Below are 26,327 nucleotides of genomic sequence, written 5' to 3'. Positions count from 1 at the left end.
CTTTCTCACAATATCTCAGTAAAAAAACAACGTAATGATAAATGCAATTATATAGAATTAATATCTATGGAGTCATTGAATCTTATTCTTTCACATTTTTCTCCATTCGTTGTAGATACATAGAACTTAATCCAGATATAACGTAAATTGAGATCCATTTTCCAGTATGTCTATTCTCTTTTTCTCTTTCTCTTTTTCTTTATAGAATAAGAGAGAAAACCTGAACTCACTCATACCAATCATTTCACATAGCGTCTCGATCAATAAGAATTCTATTACAATTTTCTCATCCAATTTTCTCTCATCTTCTTCTATTTTGACACGTGTAACGTTATTACTTTAAAATGTCGTTATCAGAAATATTAGTAATTTATGTAACAATAATTTCTTTTTCCACTTCTAATTCTAACAAAATTTTAATGATTGAAAATATTACTTGTAAGTGTGACGTTTATTTTTTATCATAAGTTTTAAAAATAAATTGAATGTAGTATGGAGTTGACATATTGTGCAAAGTGCACATTGTGCACATATTCAGAACAAATCTGTGTGTTCAAATGTTGAGGGTATTATTCCAACAATTTGGGTTATTATCCTATGCACTTTCAAGATATTTTAGCAACGGTGAATGCATTCTCGCAAGAACCATTACGAAAACCGCAGTTCTTGCAATGCAAAATATTATGCGCAAGGTGCTGCAGTTCGCTATTACTACGTCACAACTAATTAACACGGTGAATGCAACAAGTACCTCTTTCCGTTTCTACCCTTACTTCGGTTCTCATAAATTCGCGGCCGTAATCGGCTCCTCCAGGGGATGCGAAAGCACGAAATTGCTCTCTAAAATGAGCGGCAAATTGTGACGCCAAAATTGAGTTTAAGCTCCGGGTTAATGTATCATTATCGGCACCATCGAGACCGGTCCTTCGAGAACAAAAAGCGGCACGCTCTACTGTAACAAAAGGTACTTACCAATACACGTTGTAGCACACAAAGTACACCTTAAAACTTGAATATCGTTCACAGCTTCTGCAAAAAGGAAAAACATTTTACCACGCCTATCCCAAGCTCTAACTCTATTATTAATATATTAGGAGTGTGATTTAGTTTTGAGGGTTTTGCAACAGATGGCTGTAGTGTCAGTTTGTTCCAATAGCTGTTTCCGATAACTGTTGTTTCTCACAGTGTTGACATTATCCATGACATTTAGTAGCATTGTAGCAATAGATGCAATAACAGTCACGTTTATATTATCGTAAAAATGCAACTTCCGAAACAGCATTTTCGACATGCGTTGCTTTTGTTCTTTAATCAAAAGAAAACTGCGACTGACGGTTATAGAATTCTTGTGGAAACTTATGGTGATTCTGCCCCATCAATTAAGACGTGTGAATACTGGTTTAGACGCTTTAAAAGTGGTGATACTGATGTGAAGGACAAAGAACGCTCGGGACAACTAAGAAAGCTTGAAAATGCAGATTTGCAAGCATTATTGCACGAAAATCCAACACGATCCACTTCAGAACTTGCCAGAGCATTAAATGTTGATCGTACAACATTTACGAAACATTTACATGAAATGGGAAAAATTCAGAAGGAAGGGAAATGGGTTCGACATGAATTATCGGAAAGTGCCATTGCGAACCATTTCGTTGATCGCCAGGCAAAAAAAGAAGAGTCTTTTGTCTCGGATTGTTACTGGGGATGAAAAGTGGATCTATTTTGATAATCCCAAACGCGGAAAATCATGGGTGGATCCAGGCGAACCATCAACATCCACTCCGAGACGCAATATTCGCGGTTCAAAAGTAATGCTCTGTATTTGGTGGGATAGTGTACTATGAGCTGTTAAATCGCACGAGACTGTCACGGCTGATCGTTATCGACACCAATTGTACAAGTTGAAGCAAGCATTGGACCAAAACCGACCACCAATTGCGAATAAACGACGGAAAGTGATTCTTCTTCGTGACAAGGCTCGACCTCACGTTGCGTTATCAGTGAAAGAAACGCTATTAGAGCTCGAATGGGAAGTCTTACCGCACCCCGCATATTCTCCGGACATTGCTCCATGCGATTATTATTTGTTCCGGTCGATGCAACACGCTTTAGAGGATACACACTTTGATAATTTGGAAGAAGTGCGAAAATTCGTCGACGAATGGATCAACCGAAAAGAAGAGTGATTTTATCGTGGTGGAATCCATCTCTTGCCAGAGCATTAAATGTTGATCGTACAACAGTTACGAAACATTTACATGAAATGGGAAAAATTCAGAAGGAAGGGAAATGGGTTCGACATGAATTATCGGAAAGTGCCATTGCGAACCGGTTCAACATTTGCATTTCGTTGATCGCCAGGCAAAAAAAGAAGAGTCTTTTGTCTCGGATTGTTACTGGGGATGAAAAGTGGATCTATTTTGATAATCCCAAACGCAGAAAATCATGGGTGGATCCAGGCGAGCCATCAACATCCACTCCGAGACGCAATATTCGCGGTTCAAAAGTAATGCTCTGTATTTGGTGGGATAGTGTACTATGAGCTGTTAAATCCGCACGAGACTGTCACGGCTGATCGTTATCGACACCAATTGTACAGGTTGAAGCAAGCATTGGACCAAAACCGACCACCAATTGCGAATAAACGACGGAAAGTGATTCTTCTTCGTGACAATGCTCGACCTCACGTTGCGTTATCAGTGAAAGAAACGCTATTAGAGCTCGAATGGGAAGTCTTACCGCACCCCGCGTATTCTCCGGACATTGCTCCATGCGATTATTATTTGTTCCGGTCGATGCAACACGCTTTAGAGGATACACACTTTGATAATTTGGAAGAAGTGCGAAAATTCGTCGACGAATGGATCAACCGAAAAGAAGAGTGATTTTATCGTGGTGGAATCCATCTCTTGCCAGAGCATTAAATGTTGATCGTACAACAGTTACGAAACATTTACATGAAATGGGAAAAATTCAGAAGGAAGGGAAATGGGTTCGACATCAATTATCGGAAAGTGCCATTGCGAACCGGTTGAACATTTGCATTTCGTTGATCGCCAGGCAAAAAAAGAAGAGTCTTTTGTCTCGGATTGTTACTGGGGATGAAAAGTGGATCTATTTTGATAATCCCAAACGCAGAAAATCATGGGTGGATCCAGGCGAGCCATCAACATCCACTCCGAGACGCAATATTCGCGGTTCAAAAGTAATGCTCTGTATTTGGTGGGATAGTGTACTATGAGCTGTTAAATCCGCACGAGACTGTCACGGCTGATCGTTATCGACACCAATTGTACAAGTTGAAGCAAGCATTGGACCAAAAACGACCACCAATTGCGAGTAAACGACGGAAAGTGATTCTTCTTCGTGACAATGCTCGACCTCACGTTGCGTTATCAGTGAAAGAAACGTTATTAGAGCTCGAATGGGAAGTCTTACCGCACCCCGCGTATTCTCCGGACATTGCTCCATGCGATTATTATTTGTTCCGGTCGATGCAACACGCTTTAGAGGATACACACTTTGATAATTTGGAAGAAGTGCGAAAATTCGTCGACGAATGAATCAACTGAAAAGAAGAGTGATTTTATCGTGGTGGAATCCATCTCTTGCCAGAGCATTAAATGTTGATCGTACAACAGTTACGAAACATTTACATGAAATGGGAAAAATTCAGAAGGAAGGGAAATGGGTTCGACATGAATTATCGGAAAGTGCCATTGCGAACCGGTTCAACATTTGCATTTCGTTGATCGCCAGGCAAAAAAGAAGAGTCTTTTGTCTCGGATTGTTACTGGGGATGAAAAGTGGGTCTATTTTGATAATCCCAAACGCAGAAAATCATGGGTGGATCCAGGCGAACCATCAACATCCACTCCGAGACGCAATATTCGCGGTTCAAAAGTAATGCTCTGTATTTGGTGGGATAGTGTACTATGAGCTGTTAAATCCGCATGAGACTGTCACGGCTGATCGTTATTGACACCAATTGTACAAGTTGAAGCAAGCATTGGACCAAAAACGACCACCAATTGCGAGTAAACGACAGAAAGTGATTCTTCTTCGTGACAAGGCTCGACCTCACGTTGCGTTATCAGTGAAAGAAACGCTATTAGAGCTCGAATGGGAAGTCTTACCGCACCCCGCGTATTCTCCGGACATTGCTCCATGCGATTATTATTTGTTCCGGTCGATGCAACACGCTTTAGAGGATACACACTTTGATAATTTGGAAGAAGTGCGAAAATTCGTCGACGAATGAATCAACTGAAAAGAAGAGTGATTTTATCGTGGTGGAATCCATCTCTTGCCAGAGCATTAAATGTTGATCGTACAACAGTTACGAAACATTTACATGAAATGGGAAAAATTCAGAAGGAAGGGAAATGGGTTCGACATGAATTATCGGAAAGTGCCATTGCGAACCGGTTCAACATTTGCATTTCGTTGATCGCCAGGCAAAAAAGAAGAGTCTTTTGTCTCGGATTGTTACTGGGGATGAAAAGTGGATCTATTTTGATAATCCCAAACGCAGAAAATCATGGGTGGATCCAGGCGAGCCATCAACATCCACTCCGAGACGCAATATTCGCGGTTCAAAAGTAATGCTCTGTATTTGGTGGGATAGTGTACTATGAGCTGTTAAATCGCACGAGACTGTCACGGCTGATCGTTATCGACACCAATTGTACAAGTTGAAGCAAGCATTGGACCAAAAACGACCACCAATTGCGAGTAAACGACGGAAAGTGATTCTTCTTCGTGACAAGGTTCGACCTCACGTTGCGTTATCAGTGAAAGAAACGCTATTAGAGCTCGAATGGGAAGTCTTACCGCACCCCGCGTATTCTCCGGACATTGCTCCATGCGATTATTATTTGTTCCGGTCGATGCAACACGCTTTAAAGGATACACATTTTCATAATTTGGAAGAAGTGCGAAAATTCGTCGACGAATGGATCAACTGAAAAGAAGAGTGATTTTATCGTGGTGGAATCCATCTCTTGCCAGAGCATTAAATGTTGATCGTACAACAGTTACGAAACATTTAGATGAAATGGGAAAAATTCAGAAGGAAGGGAAATGGGTTCGACATGAATTATCGGAAAGTGCCATTGCGAACCGGTTGAACATTTGCATTTCGTTGATCGCCAGGCAAAAAAGAAGAGTCTTTTGTCTCGGATTGTTACTGGGGATGAAAAGTGGGTCTATTTTGATAATCCCAAACGCAGAAAATCATGGGTGGATCCAGGCGAACCATCAACATCCACTCCGAGACGCAATATTCGCGGTTCAAAAGTAATGCTCTGTATTTGGTGGGATAGTGTACTATGAGCTGTTAAATCCGCACGAGACTGTCACGGCTGATCGTTATCGACACCAATTGTACAAGTTGAAGCAAGCATTGGACCAAAAACGACCACCAATTGCGAGTAAACGACAGAAAGTGATTCTTCTTCGTGACAAGGCTCGACCTCACGTTGCGTTATCAGTGAAAGAAACGCTATTAGAGCTCGAATGGGAAGTCTTACCGCACCCCGCGTATTCTCCGGACATTGCTCCATGCGATTATTATTTGTTCCGGTGGATGCAACACGCTTTAGAGGATACACACTTTGATAATTTGGAAGAAGTGCGAAAATTCGTCGACGAATGAATCAACTGAAAAGAAGAGTGATTTTATCGTGGTGGAATCCATCTCTTGCCAGAAAGATGGGAAAAAGTTGTAGAAAACGAAGGAAAATATTTGGATTAAGGTATTCATTCATTATCATATTTAAATACATGCGTTTTTGAGCAAAAAAACCCTCAAAACTAAATCACACCCCTAATATAATATAAAAATGTCTACGTCATTGCTCGTCGTTGGATTCTTTTCTAAAAAGATTCAACAAGTGTATCTTCGTGAACTCGCGTGACATGAGCGTGTCTAAGCTAATAACGATCATTAATCACAGCTATTCTTCTCACTAAAGCGGATAAAGATGTTGCACATTATCAAAACTGAAACCAGTGCGGCAACTTGAAACATTTTCCTCGTTCATACGTTCATACGTACTATAAACCGCTCTTTTCCCGGTGTAAACGAGTACAACACAGTCCGCAAACAATGCCCGCGGTTTGTATAAGCTCCCCCTTGCAAAACGGCGCGCATCCGATACCCTCGGCGCGGCTCTGCTCAGCCCTTAATTTATGGCGGCTTAATGCCAAACAAATAAACTCGCCCGCGTCGCAAATTTACTTCCGGCCTGCGCGGCATTCATGGTCACTGGCGGTATAAACATCCCCTTTTATTAGTTCTCGTGCCTGCCATCGGAGAACCGAGAGCAAGGGGCAACGGAGCATTACCCTCTCCTCCAGGCTACAGTAAAGCACAGAGCGAAAGAAAGGGATAAAGCGTACTTTGCTTTTCCCTTTTTGTCGGATGCTTTTTGTTGCGCGTGCCACGTTCGAAGGATTTATTGGCGTCTGGGTTACCTGTCGGCTGCTCTCTCTTCTATCCGCGATAACCGTATCGTCGTATACCTCTGGTAACTTTCGGATTATTTTTCTTTTTTTTGTTTGCGAGCGAGCGGTTCACGGTTACTTTAAGCCGGACGACTGATAAGGGTTTGAAATATTCCGTGCGTCGGATCTCGATCATGTGCGATACGGCGGGGGATCGTAATTATACCGCGAGGACCAACATCGCCGGCGATAAATTACGGGCGGAATAGGGTGCATGTCATTAACCTGATTCTCTTTTCCTTTTTCGTTTCTCTCATAGGCCCTTTTTCTTTCTTTCGTTGTAATAAGCCGGAATATTAAAGAGCATTCGCTAGGAGGACGTAATGCGAGACGGTGTCTGAAGACGGCGCGCTTCTTTCTTTCCGCTATTCTCTTTTTGGACGGGCAGACTCGAACTGGGCAAGCTTCCAGGAGCCTGTTGGACTGAGTTTCGGGAGTTTTACTCACCGGCGGAGACGCGTCGAGTGATGGTATTGAAGCTGCGAAAGATGTCGAGGCCGGAAATCAATGGGACTTCTTGTGCCGGTCGGTCGGTCGGCGATTCCAATCAAAAACCTGTTAGCGTCCTGAAACATCAGTTCTTGGTATTAATTATTGATGTTGGCGTAATATTTCTCAAAAGATTGCACACCAGTTGATTGATTGGAGCTACACGGCAAAACAATATCGTTTCCAATACGCATTACAAAAATCGTGAGATCAGATGATCACGTTCGTGCTAGTTTTGCAAATGCACTCGTATTTGTCATACGTATGTCAAGCACAGATCGAGCCATGCAACTATAAAATGTGACTATGAAATCCGAGGCAACTCGAAATGTGACCTATGCGACGATAACCATTCGGAGACCTATAAAGGCTGCGCCGGATTTACAAAGAAGTTCAACGATGCAAATTTCCAATTCAGCGATCAAATCAAGAAAAGCGCATTACTTCAGTGCTCGATCAAATATCACATATCTGCAATTTTCTGCAACTAACGTGCTTTTGCAGGTACTGCTTATAAAAGAGCGGATCACACGAGCAACTATTTCAGGAGTTGTACAGAAATAACGAAAATAATGAATCGCGAGATTCCCCAAAAGAATCGTTGAAAATTATCTACGTTTTTCAGCGTCAAATCATATTCATCGCAAATCTTGAATATTTCGTTGACAAATAGAGCAAATTGGCATACTTAATTATAAATGTGATATTGTTACTACAATCTAAACAATTACTCAATTACAATCTAAACAATTATCTACTAAATTATTATATAATGTAGTTATACAATTATTACACAATGTTAATTATTAATTCTGTAATTAATTATTTTATATGTACATATGTAATGTAACTGTTTTTTATATGTCAACTAATAATATGCAAACTGGTAATAGCTGCATTGTATAACTCTCAGACAATCCACAAAAGAGCTACAAAATTTTTCACGCATTTTCCTATCAGTGTGCCACGAGAGTGCGCATGAAAAGGGACACGACCCAGGCAGCACATGTTAGCCTAATACATGTTTCTTAGACGTATCCAATGTCTAAGAAACATAAAGTACCATTTAAGAAACGGTTTAAATAGAAACCGTTTTTAGACCTCAATTTTAAAAACGTATTTTTCACGTTTCCACAGAAACGAAAATGTGTTTTATTAAATTGATTTGAAATTATATAATTAATATAGAAAAAATAGTAATTTCTACTTACTTTGCGGGTATTAATTATTTTTACATCATACGTTTCAATGTACTCGATTATGGAACAAGAGACAAAAATCAACACAAGTGTGTGTGATTCCCACCTCTGATTCACCTCAGCAAACACAAAATGTAACTGTTATATAACACAGAAGTAACACGCAATATAACAACTGTTATATGTTATTAATGTTAAAGTTGCATAATTTTCTTTGTAACTGCAATATAACTGCGTTATAAAACTGTTATATTGCTCTGTTATACATTGGTTATAATAATATAACAGTAATGTAACTTAAATATGCGATATTATATAACTGTAATATTCGCATATCATGTCTATGTTATATACCATTTTTAACATACAGATGTCGAGTCGTCCGCTAGATGGCTTCCGTTTCTCGTATGCAAAATATGATACAAAATATATGTAAGAACGGTGATCACGGCACGGTACAACTTGTATTACAAGTCCATTTCTACAATGAAGTGGTACGTTTTTAAACGAATAATAAATAAGAGCAAAGTACTAACTTCTGCATAACGTTTAGGGAAATAAATTAAACACAAACCTAGTAGCAGTTGTAGAAAGAGGAAGAAAGAATAATTATATTCCATTTATATAACATTTTAGTAACACGTTATATTACTGCAATTTCGTATGAGTGGGAAATTACAACTAACTATACATTACATGTTATAACGAACATGTTATATCGCGTGTTACATTCTGTTATATTATGGCAATGCCACTGTTATATGACTGTGTTTGCTGGGACCAAGCGACCGGTAGATGGCCAGACGTGACGTTCTCGCAAGTAACATTTGTGTTATCACCTTATAAATAACCATCCGGAAAACCGATCCAATACTCTTTTCTTCTGAAACTTTTGAGATCACTATTACTTGAAGTGATATTTCAAAAGAGTGAGATTCCACTACACGAAATTTAGAGAGTAATTCATAAAATATAAAAATGTAGTTTTTTACAAAAATGTGACTTAACTCTGTCTATCTTTGAGGCACTGATATATAGAATTGATAAATATTTTTCTGATGGTTTCTGAAACGTTTTTTTGCCGAAAAAGAAACGTTTCTCCTAACGTTTTTTCGTTGGACATTTTTCTCCTAAATAAACGTTTCAATAAAATGGTTATAAAACGTTACGGCAACACGTTTATGAAACGGTTTTGAAACCAATGTGTGCTGCCTGGGGAGTCTTAGCTAAGCAATTTACGACAATATGTTGACTTCCTTGATGGCCCTCAAGAAGAAAAAATATAATTAAGGAATATTTACATGGCCTTTTGCAATCATCATCGTCAATCAATGCTCTTTCATCAGCAAAAATCGTTCGAAACGTCCGGCAATGCATCAAAATAAAGTTTCGTAGAACAATCTTATTACCGTCAAGATACTACGCAAGATATCATACGATTGCTTAACTCTGATTGCAGCCACATTTAGTGCCCTTCCTCCACTCGTTCCCGAAGAAAAACACTGGTCGAAGCTATCTGGCTGACTTACGATGCTTGCCAAGAACAATGAGGAGTCCACAATTTCCCACGATTTAATAGTTAATTAGTAGCACTGAGATAATAATTCTGTCTTTATTATCAATTAAAAATTGTCCATTTTTTTATATGAAAACTTAGGAATGTAGAATATTCTTAGAAAAGTAACATTTGCCTATAAGCTTGTCGAAATATTTAATGTTAAAATTAGATTCAACAATTAATAACATCGCATATTAGTATAGTATTATCCCTAATCAAAGATACCTTAAGTTATTAAAGAATTGAATTAATAAAATCGAGATGGTACCGGATGAAGTAATATAAAATCTTCAGTGAAACCGGAAAATCTATAACGCTAATACTATTAAAAATTCCGCTTTCCGTACTATCAGTAATTAATCGAGTTCCATGCTATCGAAAATCAATAGTTGTCATCTACGTCAAGACTCAATAGTTTCTAATACCCCATACAGTCCATATCATTCTGTGGTGTTAAAGATCAATAGCCGGGGTTACTTTATCGAAAATCAATAATTTCTCACGCATTTTAGTTTTCAAATTATTTTTCAATTCCACAATTTTAATGGTATATTGTAACACTTAAAACTTTACTTTTTAACGATTTGTGATAAAAATGTATAACATATAAATAATTCCTTCAATTTCAATAAATTGTAATTTCTCATAAAAAATATTTATATAATAAAGGAGTATGGAAAATTGTAAAAATTTTGTGGTACAAAACCAATCGTTATGAAACTTGACAGAAACTTAGTACGAGGTAAAATATGAAGAAATCTAACTAAAATCGACCGGCTAAATGAGTGGATTCTGGCCAAAAAGCAGAAAATGTGTCCAATGAATCGCGTGGCGGCAGTGCCATTTACCACTTATATAATCTAATTTTGGCAATAAAATAACATCCCAGCAAACACAGAACATAACTATTATATATCTCAGAAGTAACACGTAATATAACAGTTGTTATACACTATTAATATTGAGGCTACATAATTTCCTTTTATAACTGTAATATTACTTTGCTTTAAAACTTTATTATAACTGTGTTATTTCCTGGTTATAATAATATAACAGCAATATAAATTGAACATAACACGTGATATTACAAATGCTATATTATTATTACTTTGATGTTATACAACGTGTTATATAGAGATGTTATATTCATTTTATATTATATATATTATAACATGAATATAACATATATATTTAAAATGTTGCCTCTTTTCGTTGTTGGTATCCTTGCGTTCTTTTCAGTTCTTGCTGGTTCTTTCATCGTGTCAGCGTGTTGTTGCGTGGTATGGAAGTGCTCTCTTTGTCCAAGGTAATCCTTAATTTCTAACATTGATTAAAAGTATTATTATAAAGACTAACTATTTGTGCATATATTTTTACTAGTATTCTTTAACTTATTGCAGTTAACCTATGTATATGTAATTAAAATGGTGTAGTAGGTTATGTATGCAAAAGTCACATTGCAAGAATACAATACCGGTCGTCTTCACTTCTACGGAACATTTAGAAATGCTTATCATTATCAAATGTACACAACTCTAAAGATTGATAATGAAATTAAGTATTTCTAAATGCTCCGTAGAAGTGGAAATGACTCGGCGTTGTATTCTTGCAATGCGACTTTTGCATCTATTACCATTTTACATATGCATAGATTAACTGCAATAAGTTAAAGAATACTGGTAAAATTATATGTACAAATATTTAGTTTTCTTTATAATATAATACTTATTTTGAATACTTTTAATATTAATGTTACTGTTAGAAAAGATTACCTTGGATAAAGAGAACGCTTCCATAACATGCAACAACACACTGTGTATATTTTATATGTATATGTTTAGAGTGCAAAATATAATGATTAAATATTTATATTTTTCCCTTCCCTCTGTAAAAATTGCATCATTATAATAACTATAGCGTGATTGTTATTGTATATGTTACTGTATTAACTTATATATTTTATACATACTAATTCCAGGAAAGGTCTTTGAATTAATTTCGAGCGAAAGCAAATGAAATAGTTTGTTCTCGCTTAGAATTAATTCAAAGACCTTTTCTGGGATTAGTATGTATAAAATATATATTTTCATTCTACAGTTACTATTCAGTTACAAAAAATATAACAGTAATATAACAATTACATAATTTACATCACGATTATATATATGTTATATAATTATTCGCTAACTTTGTTAAGAGTATATAACGTGTTACATACGTATTATATTCACGTTATACAGGGTGTCCCGGGTTTTAACCGACAAACTGTGGGAGCATATTCTACTAGTGGAAATAAGAAAAAATTCTTATATCGAGTTTGCTTAGAAATGCTTCATTACAAAGTTATAAACCAATATTGAAAAGAAATATGAGATAAGTAACAACGGAACATAGTGTAGAATTTGGAAGGTCGAAGATGTTTATGTTATGTGCCCATTTGCAATTACGTAATTTGGGTTCATTTCGACCTATGAATGAATATGATGATGTTCGTTCAGCTCTAAGACACCGACGACGCTCGGAAAGAATCTTAAATCTTTTTGATAATACTCCTACACAAAGTGTTCTACGTGCTTCAGCTCAACTGCAGATATCACGAAACACTATTTGGAGAACATTGCGTGCTGATGACAGATTCGCATATCATTACACACCTGTACAAGAATGACTTCCAATCGATTATCAGAAACGAGTCGAATTTTCTAACTGGTATGTGAATGCAGTAGAAAGGGACAATCTTTTCTCATCAATGATATTATGGACAGATGAAGCGACCTTTACAAGACGAGGCATATTCAATTCTCATAATAGCCATGTATGGGCTCATAATAATCCACATACTACCAGACAAAGAAACTTTCAACACGAATTTCGATGTAATGTTTGGATGGGTGGTATGCTTCATGACCGGCTTATTGGTCCGTTCTTTTTACCTGACCGATTGAACGGAGAATCTTTTCGAAGATTCCTATCAAACGATTTACCAATTTTGATGGAAAATGTGCCACTGCAGTTTCGCCAAAACAGCTGGATACAGTTAGACGGTTGTCCAGCGCACTATGCTAGACAAGTTAGAAACTGGTTAGATGAACATTATGCTCATAGGTGGATTGGTCGAGGAGGACCGGTTTTCTGGCCTCCAAGATCGCCCGATTTAACGCCTCTTGATTTTTATTTATGGGGAACTTTAAAAAATAAAGTTTACAGTACAGAAGTAATCTCGCTTGAAGATTTAAAGCAACGAATTACTAATTCAGTTACTGAGATGCAACAAAATTTTCAGGAATGTCGTACTGTAACAAATTCTGTACTACGTCGGTGTCTAGCTTGTATCGATGTGCAAGGACAACATTTTGAAATGCGTCACTAAATCATTGCGTAGATAATTTTTATTTTTGTGAAAAAATCCGTTGTTACTTGTCTCATATTTCTTTTCATATTGGTTTATAACTTTGTAATAAAGCATTTCTAAGCAAACTCGATATAAGAATTTTTTCTTATTTCCACTAGTAGAATATGCTCCCGCAGGTTGTCGGTTAAAACCCGGGACACCCTGTATAATTGTAACACGTGTGAGTAGGAAATTACTACTAACGTGTATATAACCTAGTACATCTATGTAATATTGCGTTACATTCCGTTTTATTACGGTAATGTAATAGTTATATACCCGTGTTTGCTGGGATTGTTCGTGAATAGCTCCTCACAAATACTGCAGCTTTGTCGACTACATGAATGAGGAGTGTGTACTTCATAGAATTCCATAAAATGTCATTGGACACATTTTCTGCTTTTTGACCAGGATCCACTCATTTAGCCGGTCGATTTTAGTTAGATTTCTTCATATTTTACCTCATACTAAGTTTCTGTCAAGTTTCATAACGATTGGTTTTGTACCACAAAATTTTTACAATTTTCCATACTCCTTTATATAAAAAATCAATATAAATAAAACTGCAAATTGCGTTGAAATAACTATTATAACAGATAATTCCGAACATGTTGACAGATGAGTATTGATATAATTATATAAAATAAAATAAAATAAAATATAAAATAAAATATAAATTATATAAAGTACAGTCTGCAGGTGTTTCAAATAATAATACATTTGTAGAATCCACATATATATAAAAGGTATGTGCACACAGAGAGTTCTTTATAAGTGGAAGTCGATAAAACTCATTTCCTTACACTACGCCCAATAACATAGCATAACTATTCCACTCCGAGATGACGATGCGAACAGGAAGCATAGTAATTTGAATTCCTTCACGTTCCTGCAAAATGCCTTCGCAGCGCGCGCGCGGAAGTAACGCGAAAATTCGCACGGTTTTGACTCACCTTGCGATTGACAGCTCAATTTTATCCTGAGAAATTGTTTGTATGTAATAAGAAATCATTTTCGAAGATTGATCCGTGCATTGCACATGTACAGATATATTGTCGTTCGATCTTAACGGACATCCGAGATCGTATCGCGAGAAGTTGAAGTAACAACTATTCGTAAATGTATTCGGAGTAACAATCGATTATACATACGCACAATACAGTAGAAATGATCAAAGGAGACAGTGATTTTTGTCAGCAGACATGAATTATTTTACTCTCAGAATTTTGAATTTTATGTATACATATCGCTCTCACATCTAACTCTCTCTATAAGATATACCCAGATAGCCAAGTCTGCCGAAAGCAGATGATGCTAACTATCTGCTATCAACTATTGCCAGCCAAAAGACAACAAATTTGATACAGAAGTTGTTATTAACGATTAATTCGACAAATTGGTGCCAGAAATGTAACGGAGCTTGCTCACAAAATCTAAGAACAGATTGGCGGCAGAAACCGAGCAGAATCTGCAAACATGGCTTGAAGTCGGATTGTCGACAGAAACCGAGCGAGATTTGCGCACGCGGAATCTAACGGCAGATCGGCAGCAGAAACCGAGCAAGATCTGCGCGCGCGGAATCTAACGGCAGATTGGCAGCAGAAACCGAACAGGATCCGCAGCTTTTGACAGTATTCAAATTTACACGGCTATGAATACGTGTTTTCGCTCCGCACCGCTATGCGGTGCACACGTCGAGTTCTTACTCGATGTTAAGATTTAGCCTAACAGTTATATAAGTTAATATACGCGCCTTGGCACGATAATATTAATTTTTCTGAAAATTTTTGCACTTGCGGCACAGAGGCTCCCATGGACAACGTCCATGTAGTTCACGCACGCCACGAGCAATCTGAAGTTCGAAAGCAAAATTCGGACTTCGGATTAGAATAAATTAACAATAAGAGAGAGATTATGCAACGAACTGTCAGACAGACACATCAAGCCAAATGTACTTTAATTCAACAAACAAATGCGTTCTTTTAACACATGGTAATATAAAATGCCAATTTATGGTGTGTTAAAAGTAAACACATGCTTTAATATATCGTAAATATGATTATATTAGTATTCTCTCAATTGTTCGAAAGATTTATGTTAAATTTGTAAATTAAGATTACCAAAACGTTACCCGAGGCAGAGTTCACGAAGATCAAAGAACGTTTCAACAAGTTCTGCTGGTAGAAGACGCAACGATTCGTGCGTTTATTTCTCTTAGTTCCGCGAAACTCCGCTAGCAGTCTCCACTTTCTGGGCATCTATCACGTAACTTATCCCCTAGGATGGAAAATGAAAAATGAAAATTTTTCCGAACTTTTACGTTATGAAATTTGCTGCTGAGATGCAAGAAATTTTCATTTTTCATTTTCCATCCTAGGGGAAAAGTTACGTGATAGATGCCCTGGGCATCATATTTTATTTTATATTTTATTTTATTTTATATTTTATTTTATTTTATATAATTATATCAATACTCATCTGTCAACATGTTCAAAATTATCTGTTATAATAGTTATTTCAACGCAATTTGCAGTTTTCCCCTAGGATGGAAAATGAAAAATGAAAATTTCTTCATCTCAGCAGCAAATCATAACGTAAAAGTTCACGCGAAATTTTCATTTTTCATTTTCCATCCTGGGGGAAAAGTTACGTGATAGATGCCCTGGGCATCATATTTTATTTTATATTTTATTTTATTTTATTTTATTTTATATAATTATATCAATACTCATCTGTCAACATGTTCAGAATTATCTGTTATAATAGTTATTTCAACGCAATTTGCAGTTTTCCCCTAGGATGGAAAATGAAAAATGAAAATTTCTTCATCTCAGCAGCAAATCATAACGTAAAAGTTCACGTGAAATTTTCATTTTCCATCCTAGGGAAAAAGTTACGTGATAGATGCCCTGGTCTGAAAGACCCTAGGATTAACAGGAGTGACAGCAGAGCCCCTGGTGGAATAAGAATAAACTACAGATACTGTCTGTCTAATCTGAAAGAAGAACTAGTGGTACAACTTGACACTTGATCAGTTGAAACTGTATTTTCCAGCAACGATTCAAGAGCGAGTTTTAATTACTAAACAAGAAGTTGCATTATTATACATCTGCGTGAATACTGAACTGTAATACTCGTTTTGGAATCTATCATTTGTGCTTAGTGTGATTCATGCATGCGTTCGGTTCATACTTTTTGATTTATGTTTTTGTTAAAAAAGACTATTTTTCTCTAACATCTAAATTATATAGTAGTTAAAATATAGTCAGCAATAATATAGTAGTTGTGTTCTTTTCTGAAATTTAAGTCCGAGTTTTAAGCTAATTTAACCTTTTCTAACCTAGGAAGTTTGCTTAAAAGCGAGAGTTGATCATGTCGCAAAACGTCTAATTCCAGAAAATGGAAAAGGATATCAGTAAGATACTTGATGTGTCATGGAGATTTGGAGGTGAGACGATTTAATTTAAATACTAAAAGCGTTGCGATCGATATTGACGTTTGTTACATTGTATTTTTAAATATTTGAATTCTACAACTAACTTCAAGTAGAAAACAAATACTTTCATTTTCTTAAATGAAAGCAAGTATATGAAATATTTTATTTTTCATTTATTTATGTTTATTGTAGTAATATAAAAATAGTATATGTACACAAGTTGTTTATATTTTGAACCTTACTTGGATTTGACATATCTAAACATTAACGATCAAAGTCCAAGTTGCATTTATGCTGCATGTTACCTAACAATAAATATTATAATAATGAATTTAATAATAATGAGACATACTTCTTTTATAGATTTACATGTTTAATGATAATTATATTATTATATTATTTTTTTTTATAGTGACTGCAGCAAGCAATGACTCTGACAATGTAGCAAAGTCATTTCTGCAACTTAAATTAAGTCTCGATAATGATGGTAAAATCAAGAATGTATTCACCGAAATGACAATAGCACAATTTTATAAATTCTTGCACGACTTGGAAAAAGCAAAATGTAATCTTGATCTGTTATTGTAAATATATATATATATATATATATATATATATATACGTGCATTAAAATATTATATTTAATTATCATTCAGGTATACTACACTGACAAATCATACAATTATCCTTGAAAACTTTTTTAATTCTATAGTCTTACATTACTTGAAATAAAAACAATTCTTCATCTTATAAATAAAAGATTGACTTATTTCTAACGAAATCACTGATGCTTTTGGTAGATAATGTTCGCATTATAATCTGTACAATAACATCCGTTAGAATCCATTAATCCATTATCCATAATCCACATTGTATGGCTCGGTTTAATCATTAAAATATTACAGTATTGTTATACATTGATAAAAAAACTCAATATTATGTATGGATTTTCTAAATTTATCTTCCTATCAGAATATCTTTCATTAAATTTTGTTAATGTGATAATTGTTACTATATTTTTCTCGATTGTCATTTTCCATGATTAAGAATAAAATAACATTGATCAAATTGAGTGTTACGTGGTCTTATATTTTATTTTATTAAAAAAGATATTCTGACAGATTATATTATCTGGTTTGTAATCTTATTTACAGAGATATTTGTAATAAATAATTAAATAGCTGAAAATGTAAGAACTCTTTACAAGAGAATCAAATAATTTCTCAATCGGGATACGTCTTATTATCATTAGATTTTTATGTTACATTTCACAAAACATTTCTTTTCAAATGGTAAAATGTGTACACGTTAGTCATGGATCATTACAAACATTAACAATATATATTACTAATGCTCCTGTATCTAATGTCCATAAATATCTTAAAATATTCTTTTATACTCCAGCATGAGTTTTCAATTAAAAGGAATAAATAGAATCATCGTCTTAATTTTAAACATAAAATTATAAAAAGATAATTAAGATCATAAGTAATAGTTTTTTCATACCTTTAGAGATCATTACTCCTCCGTTTTTTTAGAAAAATATATATAGATAGAGTATACATTTATGTCATTCATTGACTAATCTATTCCATGCATGATCTTCAAATTGTTAAGCGAGTTTTAAAAATATCGTACAAGTTATTATTATGTTCCATTGTGACATGGACAATTGTATTATCGATATCCGCCCAAATTTTCATGCAGGTTCTCTGTGAAGAACGTATGATCTGAAAGCAATATAAAATAAATTTTACCATTAAAATACAAGTGTTCAAACATTCGCTAAATAATAAATATATGTATACACATATTTACAGATTTTGTGTAGATATATAGGTGTGACAGGTTTTATTTATAAAAGGCGAAGAGTGGGTATGTGTCAACAGTAAAATATGAAAGTGAGAAACTTTATTTATTCTTCAACAATATTACAATTCATGGTTAACCATTCATATTTCCCAGTCTAACAAGAGTCATGCAGTCGTCACAATTAGGGACAATCAAGAAGTTAACAATTAAAATGGTTATACTTTACAGCAATAAATATGTTTTTATATAAAAAAAGAAAACTTGGTAAAAAGTAACAAAAATATTTATATATCATAAGATGCTTATACATATCTACAATAAAGTTTGCAAAAGTTTCACACAACTGTATTTAAGAATTATAATCTACAAAATATATGTTGATTTCATTTGATATACATCATGGAATGACTTCGGCCCAATCATCTTGTATTAATAAGCCTTGTTAAATCTTATATGAGACTTGTCTGTGGGACTTTATAAAAAAGGAGAATGAAACGATACACTATACCCAACAAAAGAGTGATAAAAACTGTAAAAACTTGTAACTTAAATGCATAAAGCTGATCACTGTAATACTGTGCTGTGAAAATACTATTGAGTAACATCGTGGAATCAACGGATGTGAGAATGTATGAGCCGTATATTAAGCGCATTCCAAGCAATAAATATAACGGTAAAAGCTACATTTAACAGTGTAAAGTACGACACCTGTCTCTCCGACAACCTAAAACTCTCGCATTTGAACGAACATGTTAGAGAAGACGCCTGTTTGGTAAAATTTGGTCGTGTGAAAAGGTGCAACAGGTTTCATGATTCTAAGAATCTTGCGTCTAGGGAGAAGCGGACTAAGTGCAGCACCTCTTTGATTATTAGGTTCTGCTAATGCTAGTACAGGATTTATTTGTTCGGATGATGAAGTCTCTTGTAGTTTCAGTGCGTCGAGTTGTTCTAAGGACTTGCCTCTTTCTGCCTTTTGTTGGATCAACTCTAATACCGGTTGAATTGCACCCAGCAATGGACGTTTGGACGGCTCGCCAGACCAGCACAGCTCCATTAGCGTCCAGCACTCTTCGTCAAAGTATGGTAGTCTTTCAGGCCTGAGACCTAACATCAAATTTGTTCTTTATAAGTTTTTTCGCTATTGCAAAGATTTTTTGTAAACAATTATATAATTCTATAAAATGCTGTTAAAAGATATTTTTGAAGAATTACCTTTTCGTACGCTGGTCCATAATTGCTCCTTGTTATGAAATTGTTCAAATGCGTATGGTAATCGTACCTTACCAGCACATATGTACCAGAACAAGATACCAAAGGCATAAACATCGACACTGCTGTCATAGTGACCAGACAGGAGTTCCGGTGCCATGTGGATAGGAGTGCCCACGATACTCCCCGACATCATAGCTTCGGTAATGCAGAATCCGAGATCCGTTAACTTGGCCCTGTTCTCTATATCGAGTAAAACGTTCTTCAGTTTGATATCTCGATGGACCAGGCCTTGCGAATGAAGGTAGCGTATTCCCTCGAGGACGTCTATGGCTATTTGTATACGTTCCAGCCACGAGAGACCGGCATGTATGCCGCAATACAGGTCGCGGCTCAGCCGGTCAGTAATCAAGAGGACCGCAGCGCCCAATCCATATCCCCCGCCGTACGATTGGTCTATGACCGATCCACGAAGCTTCACTATTCTTTTGTGATCCGGTATCGATCTAGTATAGTAAACTTCCATAGCGAGATCGTTCCAATGTCTCTCGTCCGGTGGAACAACGGATTTTACCGCGCACGGTCCCGGCGCGCCGCCCCAGCCGTCACAGGCAAATACCACGCCGTACTGTCCCCTGCCAATCTCCTTGCCGCAATGGGGGATCCCAAAACGGATTGCATCCACCATCGACGTCGATTCGAGCGCGAGTTTGGCCAACTTGGGCGCGTGATATTTCCGTATGGCTATTCTCTGTTCCTCAGTCCTCTCCAACTTTCCCGAGTAATAATTCTCCAAGGATCTCAGCGCAGTTTGGAAAGCATCGTGCGATGACCTCAGCTTGTCTCTAAACTGCGCGGAAATCGCCTTCGCCAGTCTCGCCGCCGACAACGAGTTCAGGATATCGATGGTGATCTTCTTCCTCCAAGCCGCGTCCAGTGTCGGAGTGGGTGTCCACGGTAGCGGTAATGATTTGAAAAGCTGTCTCAATCGTTCCAGGAATGAGTGCACCAAGGACGGCGATGAATTATGCAACTCCACGTTGTACGCCGCGGAGAGTATTTGCTTTAGAGCGTCGCTGGCCAACAGGCTGCTGTCGTAGTCGTAAGTTTTTTCGAGGCTCACTAGACAGCGTTGAAGAGTCCCGATAAACGTCTCTCGAAGACAATTGACAGAATTGACGAGCTCCTTTGCGACTTTCTCGCCCAAACGGCCCAACACGAATCGCTGGACCTCCGACGTCGCGACGCGGACAGTAACCGTCCACTCGGTTTGTTCGTCATCGTTGGAAGGAACAGTTTGGTACTGGTTATCAATATCACTGGTGGATTCCGATATACCGTCCTTCATCTCCTGGATAATACACTGTATTAACTCGGTTAACTGCACCTGCTGCTCATTAACAACCTTCATTAGACTAGCATAAAGTTCGTTTTCTTTTTGTTGGGCATATTGTATTCTTCTAGGGGTGATCTGTATTTTCCGTGCCATGTCAAATGCGCTTAAAATAAATTTACGTAGACTGGTCGTGTGTATCTCGTTCAAATAAGTGCTGGCGTTGATCAGATAGCTTTGCAAGCAGCCACGCGTAAAGTGTAAAATGCGGTCGGTTTTCTTGCATGAATCCACTAGGTCGCTCGAGTTTTTATTGACGTATTGGTCGCCGACGAGCCACGTTAATCGGTGAACCTCCACGGATTCCTCCATGCCGAGAAATCCGAGGCTGCTCAATTGATCCAGCCAGGTCAGACCGAGTGAATTCATTTTGTCAATGTTAATACTATCGTCGCTTTTCGATTCCCGTGACACTTCTACTCGACTCTGCAGACTGTGTTGCTCAGATTCAGTTAACTCGGCGTCCGTGCCGTCCAGCGAAATATTCGCCAGCGACGATATGAATAAGATCGGATTGTACGGATAAGTATCTTTCAGGTCCCTCAACTCTTCCAAATTTTTCTCAGTCAGTGGTTGCTCGCCGAGAGCGTAAAGGAATATCGGCAAAATTCCCAGTGAACCTTTAGCGAGGATCTTCACTACGCCGTCGTTAGGGACAACAAATATTTGAACACCCTCTTTCAATACCGCTTGATCCAACTTCACTTCGAGCACCGTTGGACAGTTGATATCTTCGCTTAGTGACATTGCTAGATCTTCGATAGGGAGCGTGCTCCATGTTTGCTCGTTTGCCTGTAATCGTTCGACTACTTCGTATTCCAAACCTAATGTAAGACTGACATGATTCGTATGACCGTAAGTGAGCTTCACCCATCTCCATGAATCATTGGACAACGGTAAGATATCAGCGGAGAGTAAATTATTGACTAGCGAGGCTTTAGCTTTGTTGTCCTGTCCGAAGACGACAATTGCAGGAGATTTATCGAGAATGTGTGTCACTTTACCCAAGGTCAAAGGAGGCAGCAACTCCTCAATAATATTCTCTGTAAGAAATGTTTGTATCAGTATTTAACAGGCGATAATAATAAAAATATATTTCAATTCCAGATTGCGAAAGTGGAATTACCTCCAGGGAAGAAGTTCTCGAGATTGATCACCTCCAGTGTACGTTGCGTCTCCTCCAGTATGTGACGTAGCTGAGTCCTGTTCCGCTGATACTTCCTGAATTCGTGTGGCAATTTGCTTACCATTTTTCTCACTTTACTTTAGTCATATACGTGTTCCACAAAATGGTCACGCCCTATCAACATCAATGATTAGTAAATTAACAAAAGAAATATTCCGTCTCTTATGCTATATCTCTAAGTGAGACTATTTCAAGCACTCATATTTAAGACAGTACATTTAAGCTTTAAAATAGGTTATACGTGTAGCAGTAAACATGCAAATTTTCCATCTTCATTATCAATCAGAATCAGCCACTCAACAGTACATGAGGACGCACAAACCTTAGATATAAACGACATATATTAAGAGACTGAATCACATTCAAGAACAGTACAGCCCGTGCAGCGATTAGTAAATGAACAAAAGAAATATTCCGTCTCTTATGATACATCTCTAAGTGAGACTATTTCAAGCACTCACATTTAAGACAGTACATTTAAGCTTTAAAATAGGTTATACGTGTAGCAGTAAACATGCAAATTTTCCATCTTCATTATCAATCAGAATCAGCCACTCAACAGTACATGAGGACGCACAAACCTTAGATATAAACAACATATATTAAGAGACTGAATCACATTCAAGAACAGTACAGCCCGTGCAGCGATTAGTAAATGAACAAAAGAAATATTCCGTCTCTTATGATACATCTCTAAGTGAGACTATTTCAAGCACTCACATTTAAGACAGTACATTTAAGCTTTAAAATAGGTTATACGTGTAGCAGTAAACATGCAAATTTTCCATCTTCATTATCAATCAGAATCAGCCACTCAACAGTACATTGAGGACGCACAAACCTTAGATATAAACAACATATATTAAGAGACTGAATCACACCAAGAACAGTACAGCCCGTGCAGCGATTAGTAAATAACAAAAGAAATATTCCGTCTCTTATGATACATCTCTAAGTGAGACTATTTCAAGCACTCACATTAAGACAGTACATTTAAGCTTTAAAATAGGTTATACGTGTAGCAGTAAACATGCAAATTTTCCATCTTCATTATCAATCAGAATCAGCCACTCAACAGTACATGTGAGGACGCACAAACCTTAGATATAAACGACATATATTAAGAGACTGAATCACACCCAAGAACAGTACAGCCCGTGCAGCGATTAGTAAATTAACAAAAGAAATATTCCGTCTCTTATGATACATCTCTAAGTGAGACTATTTCAAGCACTCACATTCAAGACAGTACATTTAAGCTTTAAAATAGGTTATACGTGTAGCAGTAAACATGCAAATTTTCCATCTTCATTATCAATCAGAATCAGCCACTCAACAGTACATGTGAGGACGCACAAACCTTAGATATAAACAACATATATTAAGAGACTGAATCACACCCAAGAATAGTACAGCCCATGCAGTGATTAGTAAATTAACAAAAGAAATATTCCGTCTCTTATGATACATCTCTAAGTGAGACTATTTCAAGCACTCACATTTAAGACAGTACATTTAAGCTTTAAAATAGGTTATACGTGTAGCAGTAAACATGCAAATTTTCCATCTTCATTATCAATCAGAATCAGCCACTCAACAGTACATGTGAGGACGCACAAACCTTAGATATAAACGACATATATTAAGAGACTGAATCACATCCAAGAACAGTACAGCCCATGCAGTGATTAGTAAATTAACAAAAGAAATATTCCGTCTCTTATGATACATCTCTAAGTGAGACTATTTCAAGCACTCACATTTAAGACAGTACATTTAAGCTTTAAAATAGGTTATACGTGTAGCAGTAAACATGCAAATTTTCCATCTTCATTATCAATCAGAATCAGCCACTCAACAGTACATGAGGACGCACAAACTACAGATATAAACGACATATATTAAGAGACTGAATCACACCCAAGAATAGTACAGCCCGTGCAGCGATTAGTAAATTAACAAAAGAAATATTCCGTCTCTTATGATACATCTCTAAGTGAGACTATTTCAAGCACTCACATTCAAGACAGTACATTTAAGCTTTAAAATAGATTATACGTGTAGCAGTAAACATGCAAATTTTCCATCTTCATTATCAATCAGAATCAGCCACTCAACAGTACATGAGGACGCACAAACCTTAGATATAAACAACATATATTAAGAGACTGAATCACATTCAAGAATAGTACAGCCCGTGCAGCGTAGTGTCAACAGGAGCGATTAAAAATCGGTCGTGCATCAGTGTCCCGCGTCTTCCTAACAGATAACGGCGGATCGAAACGCGAGAGCTCATCCAAGCCGAGCCGAGCCACCATCTCGCGCCCATCCAACCCGCGCTTCGTTCTCTTCGCGACCGGGCATCGAAAGTGTACGAGAGAGCGTGGCATTGTTTTGCTATCAATCGGCGAGCCGCGCGTGAAAGCGGCTAAATGGCGGACTAGCGGCGAAGTCGTTGACACGAGGGAAATTTGCTCACCAGGACGGGATCTTCCGCGACCATAGCCGTGTGAGCGCGAGGGGTCGAACAGGGTCCGACCGTCGGGTCAGCTGCTGGACCGTTCGAGCGCAAACCTGGAGAATCGGCTCACGCGGAGTAACCACACATCGCACGCACGCGCGCACGTCGTGAGCGCATGCCGCTGACTGACCCAACCGAAGGAAGATAAAGTCGGAGACGCGCCACCGCGCGAGCGCGACGCGACGCGCTCTCTGTCCCTCACGTGGAAACGTAGCGAGCCGCGTGATAAGGCTCACCCACACTTGAGTTTCCTTAGCGCGCACACCGTTTGCGCCCTTATCACAGAAGCAGAACAGTGTTTCTTTTTCGCGGAGATTTGCGATGGACGCTAATTATAAAAGACTAGATTGACGATGATCTTGCGAGGAACAAAAGAGAGAGAACGGAACAAAGATGTAACGTTGTGCGTTGCTATTTTGCCAGCCTCGACGCGGTTGCCGGATGCAGTTGTCCAATAACCGAAACTTCAGGTTAAAATTTCTGTTTGCACCAACGGGCATTAGTTAGCGTTTAAAACAGATTTTTCTGTATACGGGGTGTTTCCTCTAACTGTAGCACTTAGAATATCTCTGCTTCCTTTGATGATATGAAAAAAGTCAAAGGACGAAAATTGTTCGATTCAAAGAGACTAGTACTCTGGTAAGAAAATTATTTTTTTAATGTGACCTTTCACAAGATATCAAGGTCATGAACATTTTTTTAAATGGGTTGGTATATTTTCCTTAACGAAATGATGTAGCTTGTAAAAAAACAAATTCAACCATACAGAATATGTTCACCTTCATTCGCACGGAACATACTCAACGAATCATTTCCTGATCGCTGGATTGGACGTGGTGGAAGAATTCTTGGCCGGCTCGATCACCAGATCTTACGCCTCTTGATTTTTTCTTTGGGGACACCTAAAAAATGAAGTTTATCGCGATATTCCGACAACACCTGAAGATATGCGAGAAAGAATTCAGCGTGCGTGCACCGCAATTACTCCGGAATCTCTCAAAAACGTAAAACAATCGTTTATTCATCGAATTCGAAAGTGTATCGAAGTAAACGGTGATCATTTGGAACATTTGTAAAAAAGGTATATCTTTGTAGTTATACATACAATAAATAGAGTTTCTTTTCCTAAACGTGATTTTTGTAGTTCAAAGTCATTTGAAGGTCAACATATTCTGTATGGTTGAATTTGTTTTTTTACAAGCTACATCATTTCGTTAAGGAAAATATACCATCCCATTTAAAAAAATGTTCATGACCTTGATATCTTGTGAAAGGTCACATTAAAAAAATAATTTTCTTACCAGAGTACTAGTCTCTTTGAATCGAACAATTCTCGTCCTTCGACTTTTTTCATATCATCAAAGGAAGCAGAGATATTCTAAGTGCTACAGTTAGAGGAAACACCCTGTATATTTAGCCGTAAAGATTTAGTATGGTTGTGCACGAGATACTGCGTTATTCGGAATGAACTACTGTGTTACAGTTTCATGATTGCAGTTTTTGTTCGCTCCTTTCTATTACGTATTTCGAACATTTCCGTCAGAGATTGAATAATTTATATGTTGATTTTCAGTTTAACGTAGCACGCGTAATATATTACATGTAAAGATATAAGAATTCATGTAT

General features: G+C 37.2%; 2 protein-coding genes and 1 long non-coding RNA gene across 7 annotated transcripts; 1 reads left to right on the top strand and 2 right to left on the bottom strand.

Moving 5' to 3' along the window:
- Positions 1–314: 314 nt before the first annotated feature.
- LOC109611484 lies at positions 315–15,322 on the bottom strand. Of its 2 annotated transcripts, XR_003407454.1 has the most exons (3): positions 15,265–15,322; positions 6,955–7,073; positions 315–1,029 (listed from the first exon to the last, which is right to left on the bottom strand). It is a non-coding gene; the product is annotated as an uncharacterized LOC109611484 (long non-coding RNA). The 2 variants fall into 2 exon arrangements; XR_002193890.2 differs by lacking the exon at positions 15,265–15,322 and having other exon boundaries at positions 6,955–8,019.
- Positions 15,323–15,876: 554 nt separating this feature from the next.
- On the top strand, positions 15,877–17,330 carry LOC105285515 (COMM domain-containing protein 7-like). 2 transcript variants are annotated; one of them, XM_026974798.1, is made up of 3 exons: positions 15,877–16,271; positions 16,493–16,592; positions 16,993–17,330. In XM_026974798.1, exons 2-3 carry the CDS (start codon positions 16,544–16,546, stop codon positions 17,166–17,168), a joined length of 225 nt encoding a protein of 74 aa, XP_026830599.1. In that variant the 5' UTR covers positions 15,877–16,271; positions 16,493–16,543; the 3' UTR covers positions 17,169–17,330. The 2 variants fall into 2 exon arrangements, with proteins under 2 accessions (XP_026830599.1, XP_026830598.1); XM_026974797.1 differs by having other exon boundaries at positions 15,993–16,271; positions 16,489–16,592.
- A 322-nt stretch (positions 17,331–17,652) lies between these two features.
- LOC105285516 (dual serine/threonine and tyrosine protein kinase) lies at positions 17,653–24,847 on the bottom strand. Of its 3 annotated transcripts, XM_011349760.3 has the most exons (5): positions 24,660–24,845; positions 22,121–22,294; positions 19,605–22,037; positions 19,353–19,496; positions 17,653–18,310 (listed from the first exon to the last, which is right to left on the bottom strand). In XM_011349760.3, the coding sequence occupies exons 2-5, from the start codon at positions 22,242–22,244 to the stop codon at positions 18,258–18,260; spliced, it is 2,754 nt and encodes a 917-aa protein (XP_011348062.1). In that variant the 5' UTR covers positions 22,245–22,294; positions 24,660–24,845; the 3' UTR covers positions 17,653–18,257. The 3 variants fall into 3 exon arrangements, with proteins under 3 accessions (XP_011348062.1, XP_011348060.1, XP_019889226.1); XM_011349758.3 differs by lacking the exon at positions 17,653–18,310 and having other exon boundaries at positions 18,475–19,496; positions 24,660–24,847; XM_020033667.2 differs by lacking the exons at positions 17,653–18,310; positions 24,660–24,845 and having other exon boundaries at positions 18,475–19,496; positions 22,121–23,001.
- Positions 24,848–26,327: the final 1,480 nt, after the last annotated feature.

Source organism: Ooceraea biroi, chromosome 14 (assembly GCF_003672135.1).
Source record: "Ooceraea biroi isolate clonal line C1 chromosome 14, Obir_v5.4, whole genome shotgun sequence".
Lineage (NCBI taxonomy): Eukaryota > Metazoa > Arthropoda > Insecta > Hymenoptera > Formicidae > Ooceraea > Ooceraea biroi.
This window is presented reverse-complemented; position numbering and strand designations above follow the sequence as displayed.

Excerpts from the sequence above, each read along its gene's own strand:
- LOC105285515 (XM_026974798.1), top strand. The coding sequence starts at position 16,544 with ATGGAAAAGGATATCAGTAAGATACTTGATGTGTCATGGAGATTTGGA. Across the intron at positions 16,593-16,992 it reads TGTGTCATGGAGATTTGGAG|TGACTGCAGCAAGCAATGAC; the intron begins GTGAGACGATTT and ends TTTTTTTTATAG.
- LOC105285516 (XM_011349758.3), bottom strand. The coding sequence starts at position 22,244 with ATGGTAAGCAAATTGCCACACGAATTCAGGAAGTATCAGCGGAACAGG. Across the intron at positions 22,038-22,120 it reads CGAGAACTTCTTCCCTGGAG|AGAATATTATTGAGGAGTTG; the intron begins GTAATTCCACTT and ends CATTTCTTACAG. Across the intron at positions 19,497-19,604 it reads ATGGACCAGCGTACGAAAAG|GTCTCAGGCCTGAAAGACTA; the intron begins GTAATTCTTCAA and ends ATTTGATGTTAG.